Raw genomic sequence first — 22586 nt, 5'->3', positions numbered from 1 at the left:
CCTTCTAGGCAGAGTTCCTCTGTCCAATGTCTGTGTTATTTTGCCCATCTTAATCTGTTCTTTTTATTGGCCAGTCTGAGATATGGATTTTTCTTTGCAACTCTGCCTAGAAGGCCAGCATCCCGGAGTCGCCTCTTCACTGTTGACGTTGAGACTGGTGTTTTGCGGGTAAATTTAATGAAGCTGCCTCCCACTCCTCTTTCTATTCTGGTTAGAGCCAGTTTGCGCTGTTCTGTGAAGGGAGTAGTACACATGGTTGTACGAGATCTTCAGTTTCTTGCATGGAATAGCCTTCATTTCTCAGAACAAGAATAGACTGACAAGTTTCAGAAGAAAGTTTTGTTTCTGGCCATTTTGAGCTCCAGATACTCAACTAGTCTAAAGAAGGCCAGTTTTATTGCTTCTTTAAAATCAGGACAACAGTTTTCAGCTGTGCTAACATAATTGCAAAAGGGATTTCAAATGATCAATTAGCCTTTTAAAATTATAAACTTGAATTAGCTAACACAACGTGCCATTGGAACACAGGAGTGATGGTTACCGATAAGATAATGGGTCTCTGTACGCCTATGTAGATATTCCATAAAAAACAAAATACAAAAAAAATAAAAATGTTTCCAGCTACAATAGTTATTTACAACATTAACAATGTCTACACTGTATTTCTGATCAATTTGATGTTATTTTAAAATGGACAAAATGTTTTGCTTTTCTTTACAAAACAAGGACATTTCTAAGTGACCCAAAAATGTTGAACGGTAGTGTACATGTACATCTTCCAAATATTGAGTTGCACCCCCTTTTGCCCTCAGAACAGCCTCAATTCGTCAGGGCATGGAGTCTACAGGGTGTCGAAAGCATTCCACAGGGATGCTGGCCCATGTTGACTCCGATGCTTCCCACAGTTGTGTCAAGTTGGCTGGATGTCCTTTGGGTGGTGGACCATTCTTGATAGACACTCAAATCGATGCGCCTGGCACCTACTACAATTCCCCATATAATGGCACACATCTTTTGTCTTGCCCATTTACTCTCGGAATGGCCCACATAAACAATCCGTGTCTCAATTGTATCGAGGCTTAAAAATCCTTCTTTAACCTGTCTCCTCCCCTTCATCTACACTGATTGAAGTGGATTTAGCAAATTACATCTAAAAAGGGAGCATAGCTTTCACCTGGTCAGTCTGTCATGGAAGAGAAGGTGTTCCTAGTGTTCCTCAATACATCACCTTGTGAGGATAACAGCACTGAACATTTTTCTAAAATGTTTTATGAGATTAGATAACATTCCTCCATACAGAATCTTTCCAGATTCTTGACATCCTTCGTCAGCGCTTATGGACTGCCCCCCCACAGATTTTCAGTGGGGTTCAAGTGTGTACTTGGGGTTATTGTCTTGCTGGAAGATCTAGTTTGCTAAACGTCATTGGCACCGGTGCTATGGTCAGATTAAATGAAAATAGGGCTCTTTGGCCACGCATTCTAGTGGTGGGTTTAATTAATAGGCCAATATTCTACATAATTACCAGATTTTCAATGCTACACCAACTACAATGACCATAATCCATACTAGTCTGGTCTTGGTCTGTGTGGAGCAGACACTGAGACCTCATTGACCAAGATAGAACGTGTGAGAGTTGCATTGCAGGGCTTTCTCTACCTGAAAGTACATGAGTGATTGATAGTTGGTCTTCGGGAGACATAAAACTCTGCCTTATATACTTTGAAGAACTACTAAAATAGTGATTTTTCCAGACAGCAGTTCTATAGTGATGAGATGACTTGGAATTAAATAAGTCATAAAAAAAAAGAAATATACACAAATATTTTATTAAAGTAATGTGAATAAATGATGGTTAATAAGTGATAAGAAGTAAATGGGCAGTCACTACCATGATGGGACTTCTAGTAATTGTTTTATTCAGTGTTGTTACAGCATTCAACCCACCAAGGCCATTTAATGTCCGAAAAAAGAACAAACCGAAAACTGATTCTATTTTTTATGTTTGAAATGAAACTGAACAGACTTTAAAAAGCACTAATCGCTCAGCACTACAGAAGGCTGAAACTTGTCCACAAGTGGATCTCCATCAAGACAAAAACTCAAAGCCCACATCACAATTCACAAGTAAATGGTTAATTGACCACAAAAATTAACATTCAGTCTCCGGACTTGAACCCCATTTAAAACCTGTGGTTTGAATTGAAGAGGGCAGTCCATAAGCGCAGACAAAGAATATCAAGGATCTAGAATGTATAGAGGAATGGTCCAAGATCTCTCCCAAAATGTTCTCCAATCTCATAAAACATTTTAGAAAAAGGCTCAGTGCCATTATCAAATCAAACTTTATTTGTCACATGCTCCAAATAAAAACAAGTGTAGACCTTACCGTGAAATGCTTACTTACAAGTACTTAACCAACAGTGCAGTTCAAGAAGAAGAAAATATTTACCAAATAAATATATAATATAAAGTAACAATAACGAGGCTATATACAGGGGGTACCGGTACCGAGTCAGTGTGCGGGGGTACAGGTTAGAGGTAATTTGTACATGTAGGTAGGGGTGAAGTGACTGCATAGATAATAAACAGTGAGTAGCAGCAGTGTCCAAAACAAATGGAGGGGGGTCAATGTAATAGTCCGGGGGCCATTTGATTATCCTCACAAGGTGAGGTTTTGCAAGGTATTGAAAACAGAGGTGTTAACATTTTTCACCTGTACCTTTGAAAAAACAACACATTACTTGTTAAACAAAATCTCTCTGAGCAATTGTATTAGATAAATAATTTCCCCATTTTCTGTGCATACAATAAAGCTCAGTATTTGAATTATTTATGAGTCATTTTTGCTCATCTTTAACAATTGTCAATCATTTCTGACCCCAGTGTATAAGCGTACATGTACGTGCGTGCAGGAGTGACAGAGAGAGGCCATGTCTGTGAGGGTATGTGGGGGAGGGGGTGAGGAGAGGAGCAGTGCTAAGCCTGGTGGGGAGAACAAAACAGAGCTGGTCCACTGAGGTTCAGGAGAGGGGTTGCTCATTGTTCAGCCTCTAACGAGCTCCTCTCCCCTGCCTGCCTGCCTGCAATCCAACTCAATCTGCTGGCCAGATCCTCCCTTTCAGAGCACAGTCAGGGGCACACACACACACACACACACACACACACACACACGCAGTCTCTCGTTCACTTTCACACACACCCCCCAATTACTCTTCACAGGCCAGAGAAAGGAGCCTCAGGAACAAGAGCACCAAGGCCATTTTGTGGAAGGAGGAGAGGGAAGGGAGAATACTGCCCTTCTCTCCCTCTAACTCTCCATCTTCCACTCTCCCTTTTTTTTGCTTTTCACCTCAGTGTGTACGTGCTCCAAAGAACAGGTGCAGAAAGCCTCCCTCAGACAGAAATGGGGAGTGTGGGATCGAGGCTGACCCAGTAGTGGAGTGTAGTTGCGTTCAGCGATGGGGGAAATGTATTAAGACAGGAAACTTCTGCCTTGGCTTCTGGTAACATCAGCCATTCTGGCTCCTAAGCACAGGGCTTGTTATGATTCAGACCAACGTCAGAGTAGATACATGCAGGCACTCAGCAGACCCCTGTGGCCCCTCATGGAAACAACAACATGAAAGAGTGGAGCGCTGCGGAGCAGAGCTGACCCTTCATTAGCGGTCAGTCAGATGACTCTGACCCCACTACCTCGCTGGTCAGCTGCTCTGGTTTAGTGTGTGATGTCAGAGGTCACACTGTAGACCTGGCCACCATGGGATTAATCAATCACCAACCCAGCCAGGGAGGCAGGCAAACAGATAGAGACAGTGATCTCTTTAACTCTACATTTATTCTCCAGTACAATACAATCCCTCTGATTACTCCAACTGATCCTGTTTGTCCTTATAGGAAGGCAGGGAGTGTGCCGAGCTCAAAAACAGCCATGTGCTTTCCATCCTGCCAGGAAGAGCAGTACAGTTCAGATCCAGAGGCTAAAGGGCACCATCCCTGTAAAGAAGCCATAGGCAGAGTCAGGCTGCCATCTGATCAGCCACCTCCTTCTCCCGAGTCCCCTAGTAATCTGCCCTGGTCAAGCTCAGCAAGTCAATTGTATGGGCAGAATTTGCTAACTTTTATTTTGTTCAGTAGTGTCTTGTAAACCCATGTGGGCTGGGCAACGGTAGGTGTATGATACTTAAATAAATTATATCAATCAATAATGTAGTAATTAAAATCAGGCCCAGGCTGGGAAAGGTAGAGTGATGGGAAGGAGGAGTGAAGAGGTGGAATGGAGGAGAGGGGAGGTGGAGGCATCTCGGGACCATAATGGCTCTAAATCAGGCCTAAATTGTCTACAATGGGCCTTTAAATATGCAGGAGGAAGCCCAACAGGGCCATCCGGGTTGACATGATTCCCAGCCAGGAAGGACTGCGCTGGACTGGAGCTAGGCTGGAGCTAGGCTGGAGCTAGACTGGAGCTAGACTGGAGCTAGACTGGAGCTAGACTGGAGCTAGGCTGCTGAAAACTACCGATGCTTCATATAGAGAGTCTGGCTGCTATTAAAAAGGCCTACTTGCTAACACACACACACACACACACACACACACACACACACACAGTGAGGGAGACATGCACATAGAAAAAAAGACACCATGCAGGCACACACATGCGCAGAGATACACACAAAGGACACACACACTCTCGCTATGGAACTGTGTGGCATTCCCTGCATGCAGGGTTGACTACTCAAACTCGCCCACAAGGTCTGAAAATTAGCCACCCCAAAAACTTTTGCCGCAAGAGAGGAGTTGCCACAGTTAGCCCATAAACCCTTTTTCTGTAACATTATCGACCGAATTAAGAAGGAACCTCGATTTAACTTTAATGACCTAAGATGCAAAATTCAGTTTTACATCAAAATAATTATTGCGAGCTAAATGTGACTAAAACAAATTTGAATGTCACAAAATAAAATAATTTGCCCTTATTAAACTTTAAAAAAACAAATGTTAGACTATTTTCTGGCAACTGTGCCTTTATTATGTTCCAAAGTTACGACTATAACCTGTTATAAATGGCCTGTTTGGGAGATTGACATGTCATTTCAATTGGCATAGGCCTACTGACTAAACACTGGGTTTATGATTGTAATTGAACTTTGCCATGGTTTAGTAAGCTAGATGCAGGTAGCCTATAGCCCCTTAGGCCTACTGACTAAACACTGGGTTTATGATTGTAGATGCAGGTAGCCTATAGCCCCTTAGGCCTACTGACTAAACACTGGGTTTATGATTGTAGATGCAGGTAGCCTATAGCCCCATAGGCCTACTGACTAAACACTGGGTTTATGATTGTAGATGCAGGTAGCCTATAGCCCCTTAGGCCTACTGACTAAACACTGGGTTTATGATTGTAGATGCAGGTAGACTATAGCCCCTTAGGCCTACTGACTAAACACTGGGTTTATGATTGTAGATGCAGGTAGCCTATAGCCCCTTAGGCCTACTGACTAAACACTGGGTTTATGATTGTAGATGCAGGTAGCCTATAGCCCCTTAGGCCTACTGACTAAACACTGGGTTTATGATTGTAGATGCAGGTAGCCTATAGCCCCATAGGCCTACTGACTAAACACTGGGTTTATGATTGTAGATGCAGGTAGCCTATAGCCCCATAGGCCTACTGACTAAACACTGGGTTTATGATTGTAGATGCAGGTAGACTATAGCCCCTTAGGCCTACTGACTAAACACTGGGTTTATGATTGTAGATGCAGGTAGCCTATAGCCCCTTAGGCCTACTGACTAAACACTGGGTTTATGATTGTAGATGCAGGTAGCCTATAGCCCCTTAGGCCTACTGACTAAACACTGGGTTTATGATTGTAGATGCAGGTAGCCTATAGCCCCTTAGGCCTACTGACTAAACACTGGGTTTATGATTGTAGATGCAGGTAGCCTATAGCCCCATAGGCCTACTGACTAAACACTGGGTTTATGATTGTAGATGCAGGTAGCCTATAGCCCCTTAGGCCTACTGACTAAACACTGGGTTTATGATTGTAGATGCAGGTAGCCTATAGCCCCTTAGGCCTACTGACTAAACACTGGGTTTATGATTGTAGATGCAGGTAGCCTATAGCCCCATAGGCCTACTGACTAAACACTGGGTTTATGATTGTAGATGCAGGTAGCCTATAGCCCCATAGGCCTACTGACTAAACACTGGGTTTATGATTGTAGATGCAGGTAGCCTATAGCCCCTTAGGCCTACTGACTAAACACTGGGTTTATGATTGTAGATGCAGGTAGCCTATAGCCCCTTAGGCCTACTGACTAAACACTGGGTTTATGATTGTAGATGCAGGTAGCCTATAGCCCCATAGGCCTACTGACTAAACACTGGGTTTATGATTGTAGATGCAGGTAGCCTATAGCCCCTTAGGCCTACTGACTAAACACTGGGTTTATGATTGTAGATGCAGGTAGCCTATAGCCCCATAGGCCTACTGACTAAACACTGGGTTTATGATTGTAGATGCAGGTAGCCTATAGCCCCTTAGGCCTACATCTCATTTCAGATAACCTACACACAGTAGCCTAGGCAAGATGAACGATTCAGCAGCTTGCTTACTTCTAATTGACATTCAACATGAATAGCGATGCGATTTTCATGGTAAGCAGTGCTTCTGTTGCCCAATAGCCTGCTGGAATAGGCTACCGAGAATGGGGTCGTAAGTTCAATCACTGAATCAAATATGAATAATATGGATATGAACTGAATAGGCCTCTGCTTGTCAACAACAGCCAGTGGTTCTTTTTACCTGTAGCCTAATCTGACTGACTGTCAATCTAATGCATTCTAACAGCTGATCTGCAATACAATAGAACTGTGACCATGATCACAATCGATAACTTCCAGTTTCATTAACTAAACATACCCATTAATAATTGTGCAATAACAAGGCTACAAAAACAACAAACTGAGGTTACAGGCTATTTATTAAATCCATTCGCAAGCTCCAGGTTGGCAACACAAGTGGCACAAATTAATTTGCAATGACTCCAAATTTTAGAACAGAATTTTAGCGGCCTTTTAAGCATTCTAGTAAAGTTAAATAGTTAACACACACACGGGCGCAGCGGTTTAAGACACTGCATCTCAGTGCAAGAGGTGTCACTACAGTCCCTGGTTCGAATCCAGGCTGTATCACATCCAGTCGTGATTGGGAGTCCCATTGGGCGGCGCACAATTGGCCCAGCGTTGTCCAGGTTTGGCATGGGTAGGCCGTCATTGTAAATAAGAATTTGTTCTTAACCGACTTGCCTAGTTAAATAAATGGTTACACACACACACACACACATCACACTGACCAAAACTTTATTTTGCTGGCATTTACGCATGTCCCCATTACCAGTAAAACATGATCAAAACCTATTTCTTTCACTGTTCATTTTTTCAGTCGTTTCATTCTCAACCAGAATTTCTATGGAATGCAGTCTCAGTCTTTGCATGTCAAAAAAAAGAAGACTATTTAACACTATTTGACGTGTCAAATAATCTTGTTGACCAATCAGGACCTGAATACGACTGCACATCACATAATAATTTAACGCGTTCGTAATTTCATGTGTCACAATGATTCATTGATACGTATGCTATGATGCTGGTAAAGTTGTCTCGCGCACCTACAGTGCTGGTCATAAAAAAAAGCTAGCTACCTCATGGATGCAAACAATGTTCTTCCCCAAAAACATAGCAAAACGACAATGGTTATTATGCAGTGTTGTAAAGTACTTAAGTAAAAATACTTTAAAGTACTACTTAAGTCGTTTTTTTGGGGGGTATTTATATATTTTTGAAAACTTTTACTTGAGTTGATTTGAGTTTATTTTTACAGGGACAGTGCACATTAATCAACGTTTCAGTAAAAGTGCCAGTTTTAGCCAGCTGGCTAATTTTCAACCTCAGTCCCAATGAGCAGTGAGCACATGCAGCGCAACATAGGACAAGCAACACGTAGCATGTAGACAGAACAACATAGGACAAGCAACACGTAGCATGCAGACAGAACAACATAGGACAAGCAACACGTAGCATGCAGACAGAACAACATAGGACAAGCAACACGTAGCATGCAGACAGAGCAACATAGGACAAGCAACACGTAGCATGCAGACAGAGCAACATAGGACAAGCAACACGTAGCATGCAGACAGAGAAACATAGGACAAGCAACACGTAGCATGCAGACAGAGCAACATAGGACAAGCAACACGTAGCATGCAGACAGAACAACATAGGACAAGCAACACGTAGCATGCAGACAGAACAACATAGGACAAGCAACACGTAGCATGCAGACAGAACAACATAGGACAAGCAACACGTAGCATGCAGACAGAACAACATAGGACAAGCAACACGTAGCATGCAGACAGAGTAATAGCACAAAAAGCAACAAAACAAAATACATAAAAGCAACAAAGTGTTTCCACACCTCACAAGCTACAGACAACAGATGTGGAAAGCGGCAATACACAGCTATGGATTATGTTCACAAGTCTGATTGGCCTTTAGCCATGCATTTGTGTTTTTTGTAAAGGTGTTATAGGCGGTGCAGTTGTGTGTGTGTGTCTGATGGCAGTGCGTTCTAGACATGGGAAGCTCTCACAGAGAAAGCAGATTGTATAGTTCCCTTAAGGAAAAGCACCTTTAGTCGGTCACCTCTCATGGCAGACCTTGTGGATCTGCTGCCATGGGTATGGGTTTTCAGTTTAACAAATGTACTTAGTGGAGGGGAGCTAGGCCATTTAGGATCTTGAATACAAGACATGCGTCAGTGTATTCAAGATCTTTCTGAGGATGTAACAGTGATGATGGCTATTGGGCTTCCTATCAAGCACTTTGAGAGCCTGTTTGTACACAGACTGAATGGGTTTTAAATTGTACAGCAAACTTGGGCCTAGTCAAGCAGTATGTTAAGTGGGGGAGTATCATATATTTGAAGTAGTTTTGCTACCTCTGTTGTCAAACAATTTCGTTAATAATTGGAAATTAGCTAGGTTGAATTTGGTTATTTGAGTTACCTTTTTCATCTGCTTTTTAAAAAGGAGGTTGGAATCAAGTATGATTCAAAGGTACTTAAAATCAGATACACTACATTCCTAAAGAAAATAATGTATTTTTTACTCCATACAGTTTCCCCTGACACCCAAAAGTACTTGTTACATTTTGAAAGCTTAGCAGGATAGGAAAATGGTCCAATTTACACACTTATCAAGAGAACCAGACTGGTCATCCCTACTGCATCTGATCTGGCGGACTCATTAAACACACATGCTTAGTTTGGAGTTTGCCCCCTGGCTATCAGTAAAAAAAATTATAACGATGGATTCTGGATTGCTTAATATGAGGAATTTGAAATTTGTACTTTTACTTTTGATACTTAAGTATATTTTAGCAATTACATTTACTTTTGATACTTACGTATATTTAAAACAAAATACTTTTAGACTTTTACTCAAGTAGTATTTTACTGAGTGACTTTCACTTGAGTCATTTTCAATTAAGGTATCTTTACTTTTATTCAAGTATGACAATTGGGTACTTTTTCCACCACTGTTATTATGTCAATATTTACACATGAAGGCATTTCCAGCGCATAATTCGTTCGACAAAAAAAGATCCCACCATTTCGAACGAACAAATTGTCTGTCCGCATTTGTAAAATTGTACCGAAACTTCCTGTTTCCATCACAGCCGGCGTGATACGGTATGACTTTACGTGCATAAAAACTGTGGATGTAAACGTGGTAGCAAACACACAATGTGACTGAAAGAATGACAGTTTTGGGTAATTAATTAGGGGGTATTACCTTGGCCTCATAGGTAGCCAGGTAGTAGCTTGACTATATTATAAGTATTCTTCCTGATGATTCCACATAAGGTGACTGAAGTAAAGAAGCAAGCCTTCCTGTCTGTCCTATATTAAGCACAGCAGTCTTCCACCCACTCTCCTACAGCAGAGGAACTGTAAACCAGTCTAGCCAATGAACCAGCCTGCTAATTACACTGTGCTTTCCCACAGAGCAGATCATTACGAGTAAACACCCACCATGCTCCCATTCTGCTGGGCCACTGCCTGCCTGTCTGTCTCTGGGGACACAGTAGTGGGAAGGAAGGCATGAAAGACCTAACCTAACCCAGTCCACCAGCTGAGAACCATAACAGGGAAGCAGCCCCCCACCGCCCTCCACCCCCCACCACTCAAGCGTCCCCGAGGGACTAAACATAACAACCGTGAAACATGGCAATTTATTGTCCTCGCAGAAAGCGTTTGAAGTTCAAGCCTCATATCAAATTATTCAAATATGATTGTCAACAACAAACCAGTTATTTGCATTTTAAAGCACCTCACTGGCAGAGTGACACATAAGCGCGCACACTCACAATTGATCCCAACCTCCAGCATCTCTCTGCTCTGCTGTGGACGTGAGTGAGTGAGTGAGAGAAATGCCCCAGTAATATCTATCACGTCTTCTCTCAGGTAGGGGAGGGCTGCTAGGCACCCGTTTCATTAGCGCCACACATCTTTCTTCTTCTTCTCTTTCCCCTTCCCCCTTCTCTCGCATCCTGAAATCTCGTTATTCAAATTTCCCTGCTGTCATAGTTCATTAGCGCTGCAGAACAGTTTGGTTGTCAGCTGTGTAAATTGCTGTAGGTGCCTTCCTTCATTAGGTAGCCCACCCACAGCCTGTTTGTTCCTTCCATGGCCCAGACTTAAACTCCACACTTCCAGAACTGGTGTAAACCTAGCCCAGAAACCTTTCCATTGCTCCCTCTCTCGTGCAGGATAATTGTTGGCTGTGACTGGCAGGCAGGCGGCCGTCTAATCGATAGCTGAGCTCCTCTCAAGGACAACACTGGAAATAAAGAGCTAAAGCAAGCTGGGTTACAGGAAGTGCCGCACTCACGCTGGGTCTGTGGGGGCGAGGCATCCCTCCCTCTGTCCTTCTGCCTGCCTCTGTGCTTTCCACAGCCCTTTCCTCTCAGCCCTTCCCTCCCCAGCCCAGCCCTGCTGAAGCGGATCCTTCCAGAATCAGCCCAGTGGGAGTCCTAGATCAATCAGGGCCTGATGGGAAAGCAGGAGGATCTGCTGACTGGGCCAACAGAACTCCAAGAGCCTGCTGGCATATTTACTGGACCTCAGAGGATGAGGTGGGGGATACATGTACATAAAGACTGATTATGAAGTGCAATGCCACGATAACAGAATGACTCCAATATTTCACTTGTAAAACCATAGATTGCAAAGTTAAACAAACCATACAACTCAACACACAATGACTACTTTTAAATATTTCAAAATAAAATTTCCAAACAAAAGCCCCCTTGCAGTCAAAATGCTGTTTTCCTGTGTTTTGTTAAATATTTTACAACAGCTGATGAAACCAACAATGTAAAAGTGTGAAAGAATTTGATAATTTTTATTTTCTGATAGTTGCTGTTTGAAAATAGAATCTACACAGCAGGTTTGTATGGGCGGGAGTTTCAGCTTACCTGGTGACATCACCAGGTCGTACATTTAAGCAATAAGACCCAAGGAGGTGTGGTATATGGCCAATATAGGATGGCTAAGGGCTTTTCTTACGCACGACGCAACGCCTGGACACAGCCCTTAGCCGTGGTATATTGGCCATATATCACATCCCCCGAGGTGCCTTATTGCTATTATAAACTGGTTACCAACCTAATTAGAGCAGTAAAAATAAATATTTTGTCATACTGTGGTATACGGTCTGATATGCCACAGCTGTCAGCCAATCAGCATTCAGGGCTCGAACCACCCTGTTTATAAATGGTCAATAGACCAATAACAAAGAGTTCCAAACCTATCTGACAATAACAGCTAGTTTTCCCCTCCCCACTCAGATCACTCCCAGACAGTCCTAGTGAAATTCTTGCTTGAGAAACATTTTCTTTTGCAAAAAAAAGCTATTGTTATAGAGTTCAGTACAATAAAGTAAAGTTCAGTACAGTACAAGGGGAGGTGTGGCGGGCAAGCAACCCTAGTTGCTAGGGAGGATAAGAAGGGGTGAAAAACATGGTTTTCCTGGTTGGGGGGATTGGATGGAGACATGTGGGGGGGGGGGTTGGATGGGTGGGGAGGCTGGATAGAGACATGTTGGATGGGTGGGGTGGCTGGATAGAGACATGTTGGATGGGTGGGGTTGGGGGAATGGATGGAGACATGTTGGATGGGTGGGGTTGGGGGAATGGATGGAGACATGTTGGATGGGTGGGGTTGGGGGAATGGATGGAGACATGTTGGATGGGTGGGGTTGGGGGAATGGATGGAGACATGTTGGATGGGTGGGGTTGGGGGAATGGGGTGGAAGGTTGGGGGTGGAGGCTCACTTATTTTCTTTCTTTACATACTACATGTTACCTTTTGGTAAAATAAATACACACTTTTTTTGGTAACAGAATGACTTTACACCAGGCAATATTTCTTAAAACTTACACAAGGCAAATAATTTGTGCAAAACTAAATATAAAATTGTTGATAGTGGTCTTCACTACAACATTTCTAACACCTTAAGATTTATTCTCATCGGCCCCATGTGTTTTTTCTAAGACCCCTTTTCCATCTGTTTGAGCAGAAATCAAAGCAATGCTCATGACATTTTTTGGGATGGAAAATGGTTGAAAAGGGTATATATATATACACTTTTCCCAACAATATACTCAGCTTTCATTTGACACCAACTGTATGTGCTCCTATGAACTTCACAAGTTGGTGCTCATGGGTCCTTTTACATGGACATGCCCTGGTGCTCATGGGTCATTTTACATGGAAATGCCCCGAAGCACTATTAGGGAGCTTCGAAGCTGGTGGAGGTGATGATGGTTTTTTAGATTTCAAACCCTCAGGAGGCCAGATTTCCTCTCCTGTGACTGAGTGACAGGTCTCTTAATCATTAGGTGTGACGGTAGATCATCTACACTCTACAGCCTGACCTATGTAGTGGAGCATTGACCTAGCTGTGTTTCATTAAGTGATCTGACCTAAAGGGAACTGCATGCTAAGCATTGAGGACAGCAGTGCTGATAACTCTTCTACTAGTCCACATTATGCTGATTTCCAGGAACTGCAAGGTGGAGCTGGTCACCAGTGTCAGACTACACTAAGCAGTCTGCCCACCACAGCGAAGGTTATCAAATCAATGGCTCACTGCTATGTAACCAAATGAGGAAGAATGTTTCAGACTTCTGCATCTCAGGTGTTTACCTAAAGATCAATTGAACTTCATTCATGGCTTCCCTCAGACAAAACACGGTTTTGAGACCTTTTTTAAAAACGACAAGACCGAATGCACATTTCAGGCTATATATTCTGTCACGTCATCAAATCATATTGTACTGGTCACATACACATATTTAGCATATGTTATTGCAGGTGTAGCGAAATACACCCACTACCATGCGTTCCACATAACAAGGAACTCGAGAAACAATCATCCATAAAATGACTATATAGTTTCCCTGGGACTTCCAGAACAGGCCTTAATGGAAGCCAATGACTTTGGAGCGACAAGCTTTCACAGTGTTTCAAGTCTGTTGTGGTTGAACTGAAACCGAACGCATGCTTTCTCTCCCCATCCAGGATGCATAACCATACATTTGAGCTGTGGTTGGTTGCTAGCTTCCCGGGGGATGTATTGTGGACTGCGGAGTTGGTGAATGAGAGGGATTGGAACCACAGCCCCACGTTCTGTTGAGTTCTCTCCCTCTAGTCAGTCAGCTGCACAGCTGGTTGGGGGAACATAAGGTCTGTGTAGATCTGTTCTGTTAGGGTACTATGGGCATGGTATGGAGAGAAAACAGAATCTGGAGAGGTACAATTTCCTTTCAGGAGGCAGCGGAAAAGAGTTCCAATCAAAATGACTTGTAGAATTAATTTGAACCCACTTCAACTACTATCAAACGTACAAGGTTTCATTGATTATAAATGGTGTTAAGGGAAAAGGTAAGAACTTCCCCTGATAATGTCGGGTCCTAGCCACAGCCTACATGTGTTCTAAGGACAATGGTGCCCCATCAACCTCTGCCCTCCACCCTGCCTCTGACCATTGACCATGGCGTCATACTTAGCAGCTTAATCTCCATCCCTAGGAGGACATGAATGTGAAAGCACTTTCCCTCAGGGTGGAGTATATGGTGGCACGAGGGAGGGACAAGGGTTACTCGGTTTTCAAATAGGAGCTTTTTTTGATAGGCTACTTTATATGAATGGCATGTACAGTGTTTTTGCCCTCCTGCCTGTTGACATTTTGTATTGATTCCACAGAACTGGTACATCCAAAACACTATTTTACACATAATGTGACATGGGCTGAGTTTATAGCACAAATATTTAGTTAACAATTCAAAGTCAATTCAGATTGCAGTTCCTAATAATGGGTGTCCAGGCCTCATTTATAGACTGCCAGATACTTGTGTTCAAATCAAACAATCAAAAGCAAATACATCAGCAATGAGATGAATGCAAGAGAGAAAAACTCATTCATGAAAACAATGCGTGACACTTTACTGGGGTAGGTCATTTAGTAAGTGTCAATAGCCCAAGCCTATAGCTGACTCACCTCTCAAATAGATTGCTGAGTGTGGAAAGGACAAACAAACCTCGACCAGTACAGTACAGTATAGCTTTTGGGATAACTCGAGGTAGTATGGTCTAATTTGACACTTGAAAGTTAATACCATGAACAGGAGACCAGAATTCGCACACAAGGAGGTTCACAAAATGCTTGTTTTGAGAATTGCCAAATTCTGACAGAATAAATCCCCTCTGCTTAGTGTAGATAATAACAGACCCATATTTGACCTATGTCGGATTCAGTTTACAACCCCCATCTTTCAAATGTTAAACGTAGATTGACTAAGGGTTTACAATACTGCAGCATGTGTTACTTTTTGACAAACATGACCACAAAGGAATTCCGGATACAAATAGCATGGACACAATGACAAAGAGATACAATGTAACAATCCCTCATGTAGTAAGTTTATGGCACCTCTGTATGCATTCTTACTCAAGTTGATTCACTGTTTTCAAATAAACTCTCTTCAATAGACAAATAAGGGTTTAATAATCATTTCTGGATCGCTGTGGCTTTATAGAATAGCTGGAAGAAAGCAATTACCGAATGTTACATGTTAATATTAGCCTACTTACCGGGGGTCGATTTTGAGGAAACATTTTGGGCGCCGATTGATGCTTTTTTTAATCTTCTTCCTCTTATGGGCAAAAATATTCGGACAGAAATTGAGAAAACTGTATATTGTCGCTTTCAGAGACGCATTTGGCCTGGTTTCAGAGGCGGTAATGACTAATGGGTCTCGGCTTGCTCACTCACTCACTCCTTGCTCAAGACTCCCTTTGTCCTGGTCGATCTCCAACCCACAGAAAAAGAACACTCGATGTAGTAAAGATGCACCCGGTCCACGACTAGATGTTAAGAGTCCTCGTGACTACGCACTTCGAAAGAGTAGAATTTCACCTTCTCTTCAAGTAAATGGTCCCCTCCCCGGTGTATTCTCGCCGTCTAGAATAAAGAGAAAATGTGGCTATATTATGTGGCTTCCGAGACGGAAACCACCACATTCAATGCAGTCTCTTTTGTCTCGTTGGTTGCTCTATACTAGCCTACTCCTTTCGCTTTGCTTCCCTCACTCCCTCCTTTTCTGATCCTCGCCTGATCTTCAATGGGACATAGCTATGAGTTGTTTTCTTGAGAGAGAAACATTTGTTGAGACAGAATGATAAGGGAGAATATTTCTATCCTGTTGATCAAGCCAGCCTACGACGGGATCCAAGGTTTAACCTTTCTTTCCTTATTTATGAACAGCATCAAGTCTACCTAGTCTAATGATAGATGAATCCTAAACATTTTAAGGCCAAAACTGTTTTTTTTAGAGCTAAACCATTTCTGACCAGTGCTCTTGTATAAATAGTCGAATGATATTAGTAAAATAAACATCCTTGTTAATTTTCTCATCATGATTGTACATGTGCTACTCAAATCTGTTAATTCGTGTAGCCATATAATTGAACCCCCCTTTGTATTGTATTTTTGGGTAATTTGAGACTCCTATATTAACAATGCTATTATTTTATATACAGTACCTGTAAAATGTTCAATAGAAAGAGGGGGTGCAATGGAATTGTTCAATGATTGAATAAAATCTCCACGTGGGGCTCGACACATCCACAATCAACACTGATGCAAGTAACCAATGAGTATTGAGAATACCCACGTGGGTACACTGACCGTTTGTTGATTGGAGGATTCTGCCATCATAGTGCTCCAAACGTCAATCAAGTACACTGAGAGGACAATTTAACCCTTTAGAGTATTAGAAGTGATAGTGATGAATAAAGCAGAGTTGTTGGGTAGACCTACAGTATTCAAATACCTTATTTCCTCTCCCACAAATCGTCTGTCGTTGCACAAATGTTTAATGTTGCATAATATATCTATATTTGTATTCACGCTGAATAGAAAAAAAAGGTTGGCAGCCCCTATGAGAATATTATATTCAAGATCTAGGTCATGTTCATTTATGGACATCTCAAATAAACAATGAACATAAGTAAAGAGCATTCCACTTCACAAACAAAGGTATTGAAAGGCAGCAGCTACTCTTCTTGGCTTAAAGCAACATTAAGGCAGTTATATACAATTCAAAATATTACATGACATTACATTTCATAACACTTTTCACGACACATTAAGTGTGTTACCTCAGGCCACTACTCTGTTATCACATATCGACAATACAAAATCTATGTGTACTTCTGTGTAGAGTGCGTGTCTTATCATGTGTATGTGTGTCTGTGCCTGTGTGTTTGTCTCTTCACAGTCCCTGTGTATTTTTATCTGTTTTTAAAATATGATTCTACTGCTTGCATCAGTTACCTGATGTGGAATAGAATTCCACATAGCCATGGCTCTATGTAGTACTGTGTGCCTCCCATAGACTGTTCTTGTCTTGAGGATTGTGAAGAGGCCTTTGGTAGCATGTATTGTGGGGTATGCATAGGTGTCCGAGCTGTGTGCTAGTAGTTTAAAAACAGACACCTCAGTGCATTCAGCACGTCAACACTTCTTACAAAAACAAGTAGTGATGAAGTTAATCTCTCCTCCAATTTGAGCCATGAGAGATTTACATGCATATTATTAATGCTAGTACTCCGTGTACATGCCCTGTTCTGAGCCAATTGTAATTTTCCGAGGTCCCTCTTTGTGGCACCTGACCACACAACTGAACAGTAGTCCAGGTGTGATAAAACTAGAGCCTGTAGGACCTGCCTTGTTGATAGTGTTGTTAAAAAGGCTTTATTATGGACCGACTTCTCCCCATCTTAGCTACTGTTGCATCAACATGTTTTGACCATGACAGTTTACAATCCAGGGTTACTCCAAGCAGTTTTAGTCACCTCAACTTGCTCAATTTCCACATGATTTATTACAAGATTTAGTTGAGGTTTATGGTTTAGTGAGTGGCTACAGCAGGAGACCTATAGCCTGTATACTGATAAGCTTTCATGGGCCTAAGAAATGTAAACTGATTTTAATCTTACATTATAAGATTTCACTGTGCATTGTTTGTTCCTTCAAAACTATTCTTTAAAAGAGGAAAAATCCTAGAGACATTTATTGGTATTCTGGTGGCAGGACCCCTTTAGCAGGCCTCATAATTAGAGAGACAGATATTGAAAAAGCAATTTTCTGACAGTGGAAATCACAACCTGCCAGAGGTGGAAAATACAGAAAGAGAGAGAGAGAGAGAGAGAGAGAGAGAGAGAGAGAGAAAGAGAGAGAGAATTAGGGATGAAGGACAGCAGGGGGGATGCTAAGAAAGACGACCCGGTGGGAGAGTTAGAGATTGAATGAAAGAGAGTGTGCAAGGCTGGTAGAAAAAAAGAGAGTGAAAAAGGGAGAGAAAGAGAGGGAGGGTGGGAGAGAGATATTTTATTGCAATTTTTCCCCCATGAATTTTAATGCAGCTTGTTGGTCTCCCTCCCAGGGTCTAGGATCACATTTATTAGAAAAAAAGTCATGAGGAATGCAATGTATTGCAGGCTGCTGCTTGGAGATGCTTCATGTAGGAGGTGAGTGGGTAGGACGGGCAACAGCGTGTATAGGTAGTTGTTTCGTTCTGGGGGAGGCATAATAATAGATGATAGAATGTGATAAGTGAAGGACATACATTATTGCTATTGGCAGGTCAGCCCAGGGAGGGATGATACTGACTGGGGTCTGATTGAGGCCTGCAGGTCCCAGTGCACTGTGGTCACTAAAGCACACTCCTCCTTTCACATGTCCTCAGTCCTCAGTCACCCCACCATCGTTATGGAAGAAGCTCTTTTGTTTTTAGGAAAATGTCCTGTTGAAAAGATACGGGCTATACAATCAACTCAACAGCACTGTTTTTATATTAAACACACACACACACACACACACACACACACACACACACACACACACACACACACACACACACACACACACACACACACACACACACACACACACACACACCTGTCTTCAAGCAATAGAAACTGCCTGCAGCATCCTTGTAAAACTGCATTTGGCAGGGTTTGTACTCAGCAATAAAAGCAAGGCAAACTTCTACTACCTATAGGCAAATATCAGTAGCCAAAAGAACACCAAGGGGGAGTGGTTGTGTTTGAGGAATTGTGAAGATGCAACAACCAGTTTTTTGTTTGCAAAAACACACATAAAATGACCTACAGATGCTGTGAAATATATTGGCACCCTTGCACTTCACAATGGACTGCAATGGAGCAGAATGTTCTGCTTTTTATTTTCAAATGGATGAATGGCCATTTTACGCTGTAGGCACATACAACTTGCCACAGTTTAGATAAATTACACAGTAAACGGGAATCACTGCCTCCAACCAAATTATTTCAAATGATTTATAATTTAGTCCAGGTGATTTTTTACTTTGAAGTGTTTTGATTGAATTATTGTTTGTCCAGTTGTAAATAAAAACAAATACAGGTGTAAACACCAACAGTTTTTTAAATTTCAACTTATTTTAGAAGAAATAGTGAATTATGCAAGGGTACCAATATATTTGACTGCATCTGTAGCTCACAGTTAAATTAAGGTTAAATGTAAAAGCTCATATCATGTTTTCAACATCGAACTAGTCTGTTTTTGTACATCTCTCTCAAATTAATACAAATTATAAAATGAGATATCATATTGAACCAATGGGTGCTGGGTACCCAATGCCCACCACCCCTCCCTCTCCTATATTAGGGCAGCATGGGGATGGCTCCTGCCCAGCATGGGGGTGAGTGACAGAGAGACAAGGCCACAGTGTTGTTGTGAGCCTCCCCCCAGCAGACAAGCCTGGTGTCAGCACAGAGACAGCACAGTGATTTATCGGTCTCTCCTCCCCTGGGAACCTGCCCCCCTCCTGCCATTCCCTCCATCCCCCACTCCATCCCTCCCATCCCCCCCTCCTCTCTCTCCTCCTGACCTCTGGGGGGAAAGAAGGGGTAATTACCCACATCAGTAGCCACACACACACACACACACACACACACACACACACACACACACACATACAGAGACACACGTTCATGCACTCATTAACACAAAACACACACAAACTCACAAAACACACACACACCTGACACAGACTCGGGCACATTAACACCCGCAGGCATGTGTATCTGGGATCTTAGGAATTCCACTGCTCTCCTTTCATGTTGCAATCCCCACTCAACAGTCCCTCACATTCCTGATGCAGTATGATGCTGTACTGTACGTCCATACTACACTACCAATTGAAACAGTAAACCACATCCGCATCAATGACTTAGTTACATAAAGTCTAATGGTATGTAAGAGTGATAGAATGTTGGCTTTTTAAATATACTTGTTCATTGTTCTTTGTTGATGCGAACACAAACAGAAGACATTGCTCAACCAAAAACAACCTACACATTTTGTCTTTGGAATAAACCATGTGTCACTACAAAAATACGATTCCCTTAGTTTAACAACACAATATTTATGTAATATGACTATGAACATGCAGGCCTATTACGATCTTTGAAGTGGTCATTGTCAATATCTGGCATACTGTATTGCTCTCTTTGATGGCAATATTCTCAGTTTCTCTTGTTCTCTGTATGAACAAGATAACAGTGTATTTTTTCACATTGTAGCTTAATACAGTCCAGTGCGAAACAGTACCTTGGCATGAGCAATTCATATTGCATTCTAACACATTCTGCAGGAGGAGGATACATTGACTTGCAAATGACATCAGCTTCACTCTGCTCTGTCATTCATTACACATGGTAAGTAGGCTTAGAGTGCAACCTGTTCTTTTCACACACCTAGAAAAACCTGTTTATGGCCATTCCCACCAATTATGGTTTTAGGCTTATATTTGTCAAACAAATTGAAATGGCCATTGACATACAGTATCTCTTTATCTATGCACATAGGCTACATTTAATATGTATTTTGTCTACTAGCTACAGTAACAAGCAGATTAAAACACATTTTAAGATATAACATTTCATTGCATTACCATTTGTCAAAGCTCCCAAATCATTCTGTTTTCACCTTGGACACAACATGGGCTTTCTTTGAAAGGAAGTCTGTCTTTGATGATGAGCACAGGTTGCCGCCTCCCGTTCATTTGTGGCATTGCAGTTGCATTCAAATTGTGATTAAATGATTTGTCTGCTACCAGACACCGGTAAATATTGGTTGGCTGGGTCTGACTATGGGATAAGCGAATATAATAATCCGAAATAGAATTTTACATCTATATCATATCCACATTTAATCAATACTGTCATCGATCATGTTTATATTTCTGAATTTCAATAGACATGCGCAGCAAGGTTCTATGGTGTAATGGTTAGCACTCTGGACTTTGAATCCAGCGATCCGAGTTCAAATCTCGGTAGAACCTTATTTTATGGAAAACGGCAACTTTGAATTTTCATCTGACGTTAAATATTATTAGTAGGCTAAACCCATTGTTTATAATAATGTCCAGTTAGTAGATATCAGTTTGGTGTATGGAACACTATACAAAACACTGAATTATTTGATTGCTTGTTTTATATCTGTAAAGTATTATTTGTGATGTATAGAACCAAAGTATAAAAGCAAATTAAGTACACCAGCACAAGTTTTCAAATCCATGCAAAAGCAGAACACCCATTCATTATAATATGATTAATACTGCAGTTATAAAGGTTTCCCACAAGGAGACAGCATATTACAGCTGATAGAGGATAGTCTTCATTAGGCACAGGGCTTTGTTCACGGTCATCATACACACAGCAGTGAATGTGAGAATGAATGAGAGATAAATAAATAATGTACTCCCAGCAGTAACCCTATCCTTAGCCCTAGCTTCATTCCACCATCCCGGGTCAACCCTAACCCGCAATCCTAACCTTAGAATGGCGCTGGAATGTATAGCGCTGTTTTACGGGATCCTGACCAATTCTGTTATTTTCAGTTTTTTTGCGCTGATCGTAACTTTTTTTGTACATATTGTTTTCGCCATCGTTTCCTATGACTGAAAATAGCTTCTGGACATCAGAACAGTGACCACTAAACTCAATTTGGATGAAGATTTGTAGCTCAACAAGTCGTGGGCCTAATCCCCGACACTCGGAAGAGAAAGAGACGGCGCTATAGAGGCCGACGTGCAGGCACCCTGATGAAACTACGGTGGCGAGGAAATAAACCGCTTCCATCCTCTGTTCTATTTGCGAATATACAATCACTGGAGAACGAACTGGACTCTGTTCAAGACTATCCAATCAACAGGACCCGAAGAACTGAAATATCCTATGTTTCTCGGAAACTTGGCTGAACAAGGACATGGATAATATACAACTAGGTGGTTTTGCTATGCATCGGCAGGACAGAATGGCACCCTCCGGTAAACTCAAGGGGGTTGGTGTGTGTCTCTTTGTTAACGACAGCTGGTGCGCAATCTCTAATATTAAGGAAGTCTCGAGGTTCTGCTCGCCTGAGTTAGAATACCTCATGGTAAGCTGTGTTGACCATACTATTTGTCAAGAGAGATTTCATCTATATTTTTCGTAGCTGTCTATTTACCACCACAAATCGATGCTTGTACTAAGACCACACTCAACAAGCTGTATAAGGCCATAAGTGAACCAAAAAATATTTAACCAGAGGCAGCGCTCCTAGGGGTTTTAATGCAGGAAACCTGAAATCCATTTTACCTCATTTCTACCAGCATGTCACCGGTGAAAAACTCTAGATCACCTTTACTTCACACACAGAGATGCATACAAAGCTCTCCCTCATATAGGACCATAACTCTATCCTCCTGATTCCTGCTTACAAGCAAAAACTAACACAGGAAGTAACTGGAATATGTTCCGGGACTCATCCGATGTCATTGAGGAGTTTACCACATCAGTCACCAGCTTCATCAATAACTGCATCGATGACCTCATCCAGACAGTGATCGTATGCCCATA

At 41.9% G+C, this 22586-nt stretch overlaps 1 protein-coding gene and 1 non-coding gene across 6 annotated transcripts in view; one reads left to right on the top strand and one right to left on the bottom strand.

The window, feature by feature from the left end:
• LOC115158278 (transducin-like enhancer protein 1) overlaps positions 1 to 16243 on the bottom strand; it is a 41781-nt gene extending 25538 nt beyond the window's left edge. For 3 of the 5 annotated variants that reach the window (XM_029707035.1, XM_029707039.1, XM_029707038.1), the window contains exon 1: positions 15231 to 15828. In XM_029707035.1, the coding sequence (XP_029562895.1) occupies positions 15231 to 15254 (24 nt within the window). In that variant the 5' untranslated portion in view covers positions 15255 to 15828. Of the gene's footprint in view, positions 1 to 15230; positions 15829 to 16181 lie in introns of those variants that run through there. The other 2 variants (XM_029707036.1, XM_029707040.1) reach the window with 2 other exon arrangements.
• A 4713-nt stretch (positions 16244 to 20956) lies between these two features.
• Positions 20957 to 21028, top strand: trnaq-uug (transfer RNA glutamine (anticodon UUG)). The gene has a single exon. It is a non-coding gene; the product is annotated as a tRNA-Gln (tRNA).
• Positions 21029 to 22586: the final 1558 nt, after the last annotated feature.

The sequence above is a fragment of the Salmo trutta genome, chromosome 22 (assembly GCF_901001165.1).
Source record: "Salmo trutta chromosome 22, fSalTru1.1, whole genome shotgun sequence".
Lineage (NCBI taxonomy): Eukaryota > Metazoa > Chordata > Actinopteri > Salmoniformes > Salmonidae > Salmo > Salmo trutta.
This window is presented reverse-complemented; position numbering and strand designations above follow the sequence as displayed.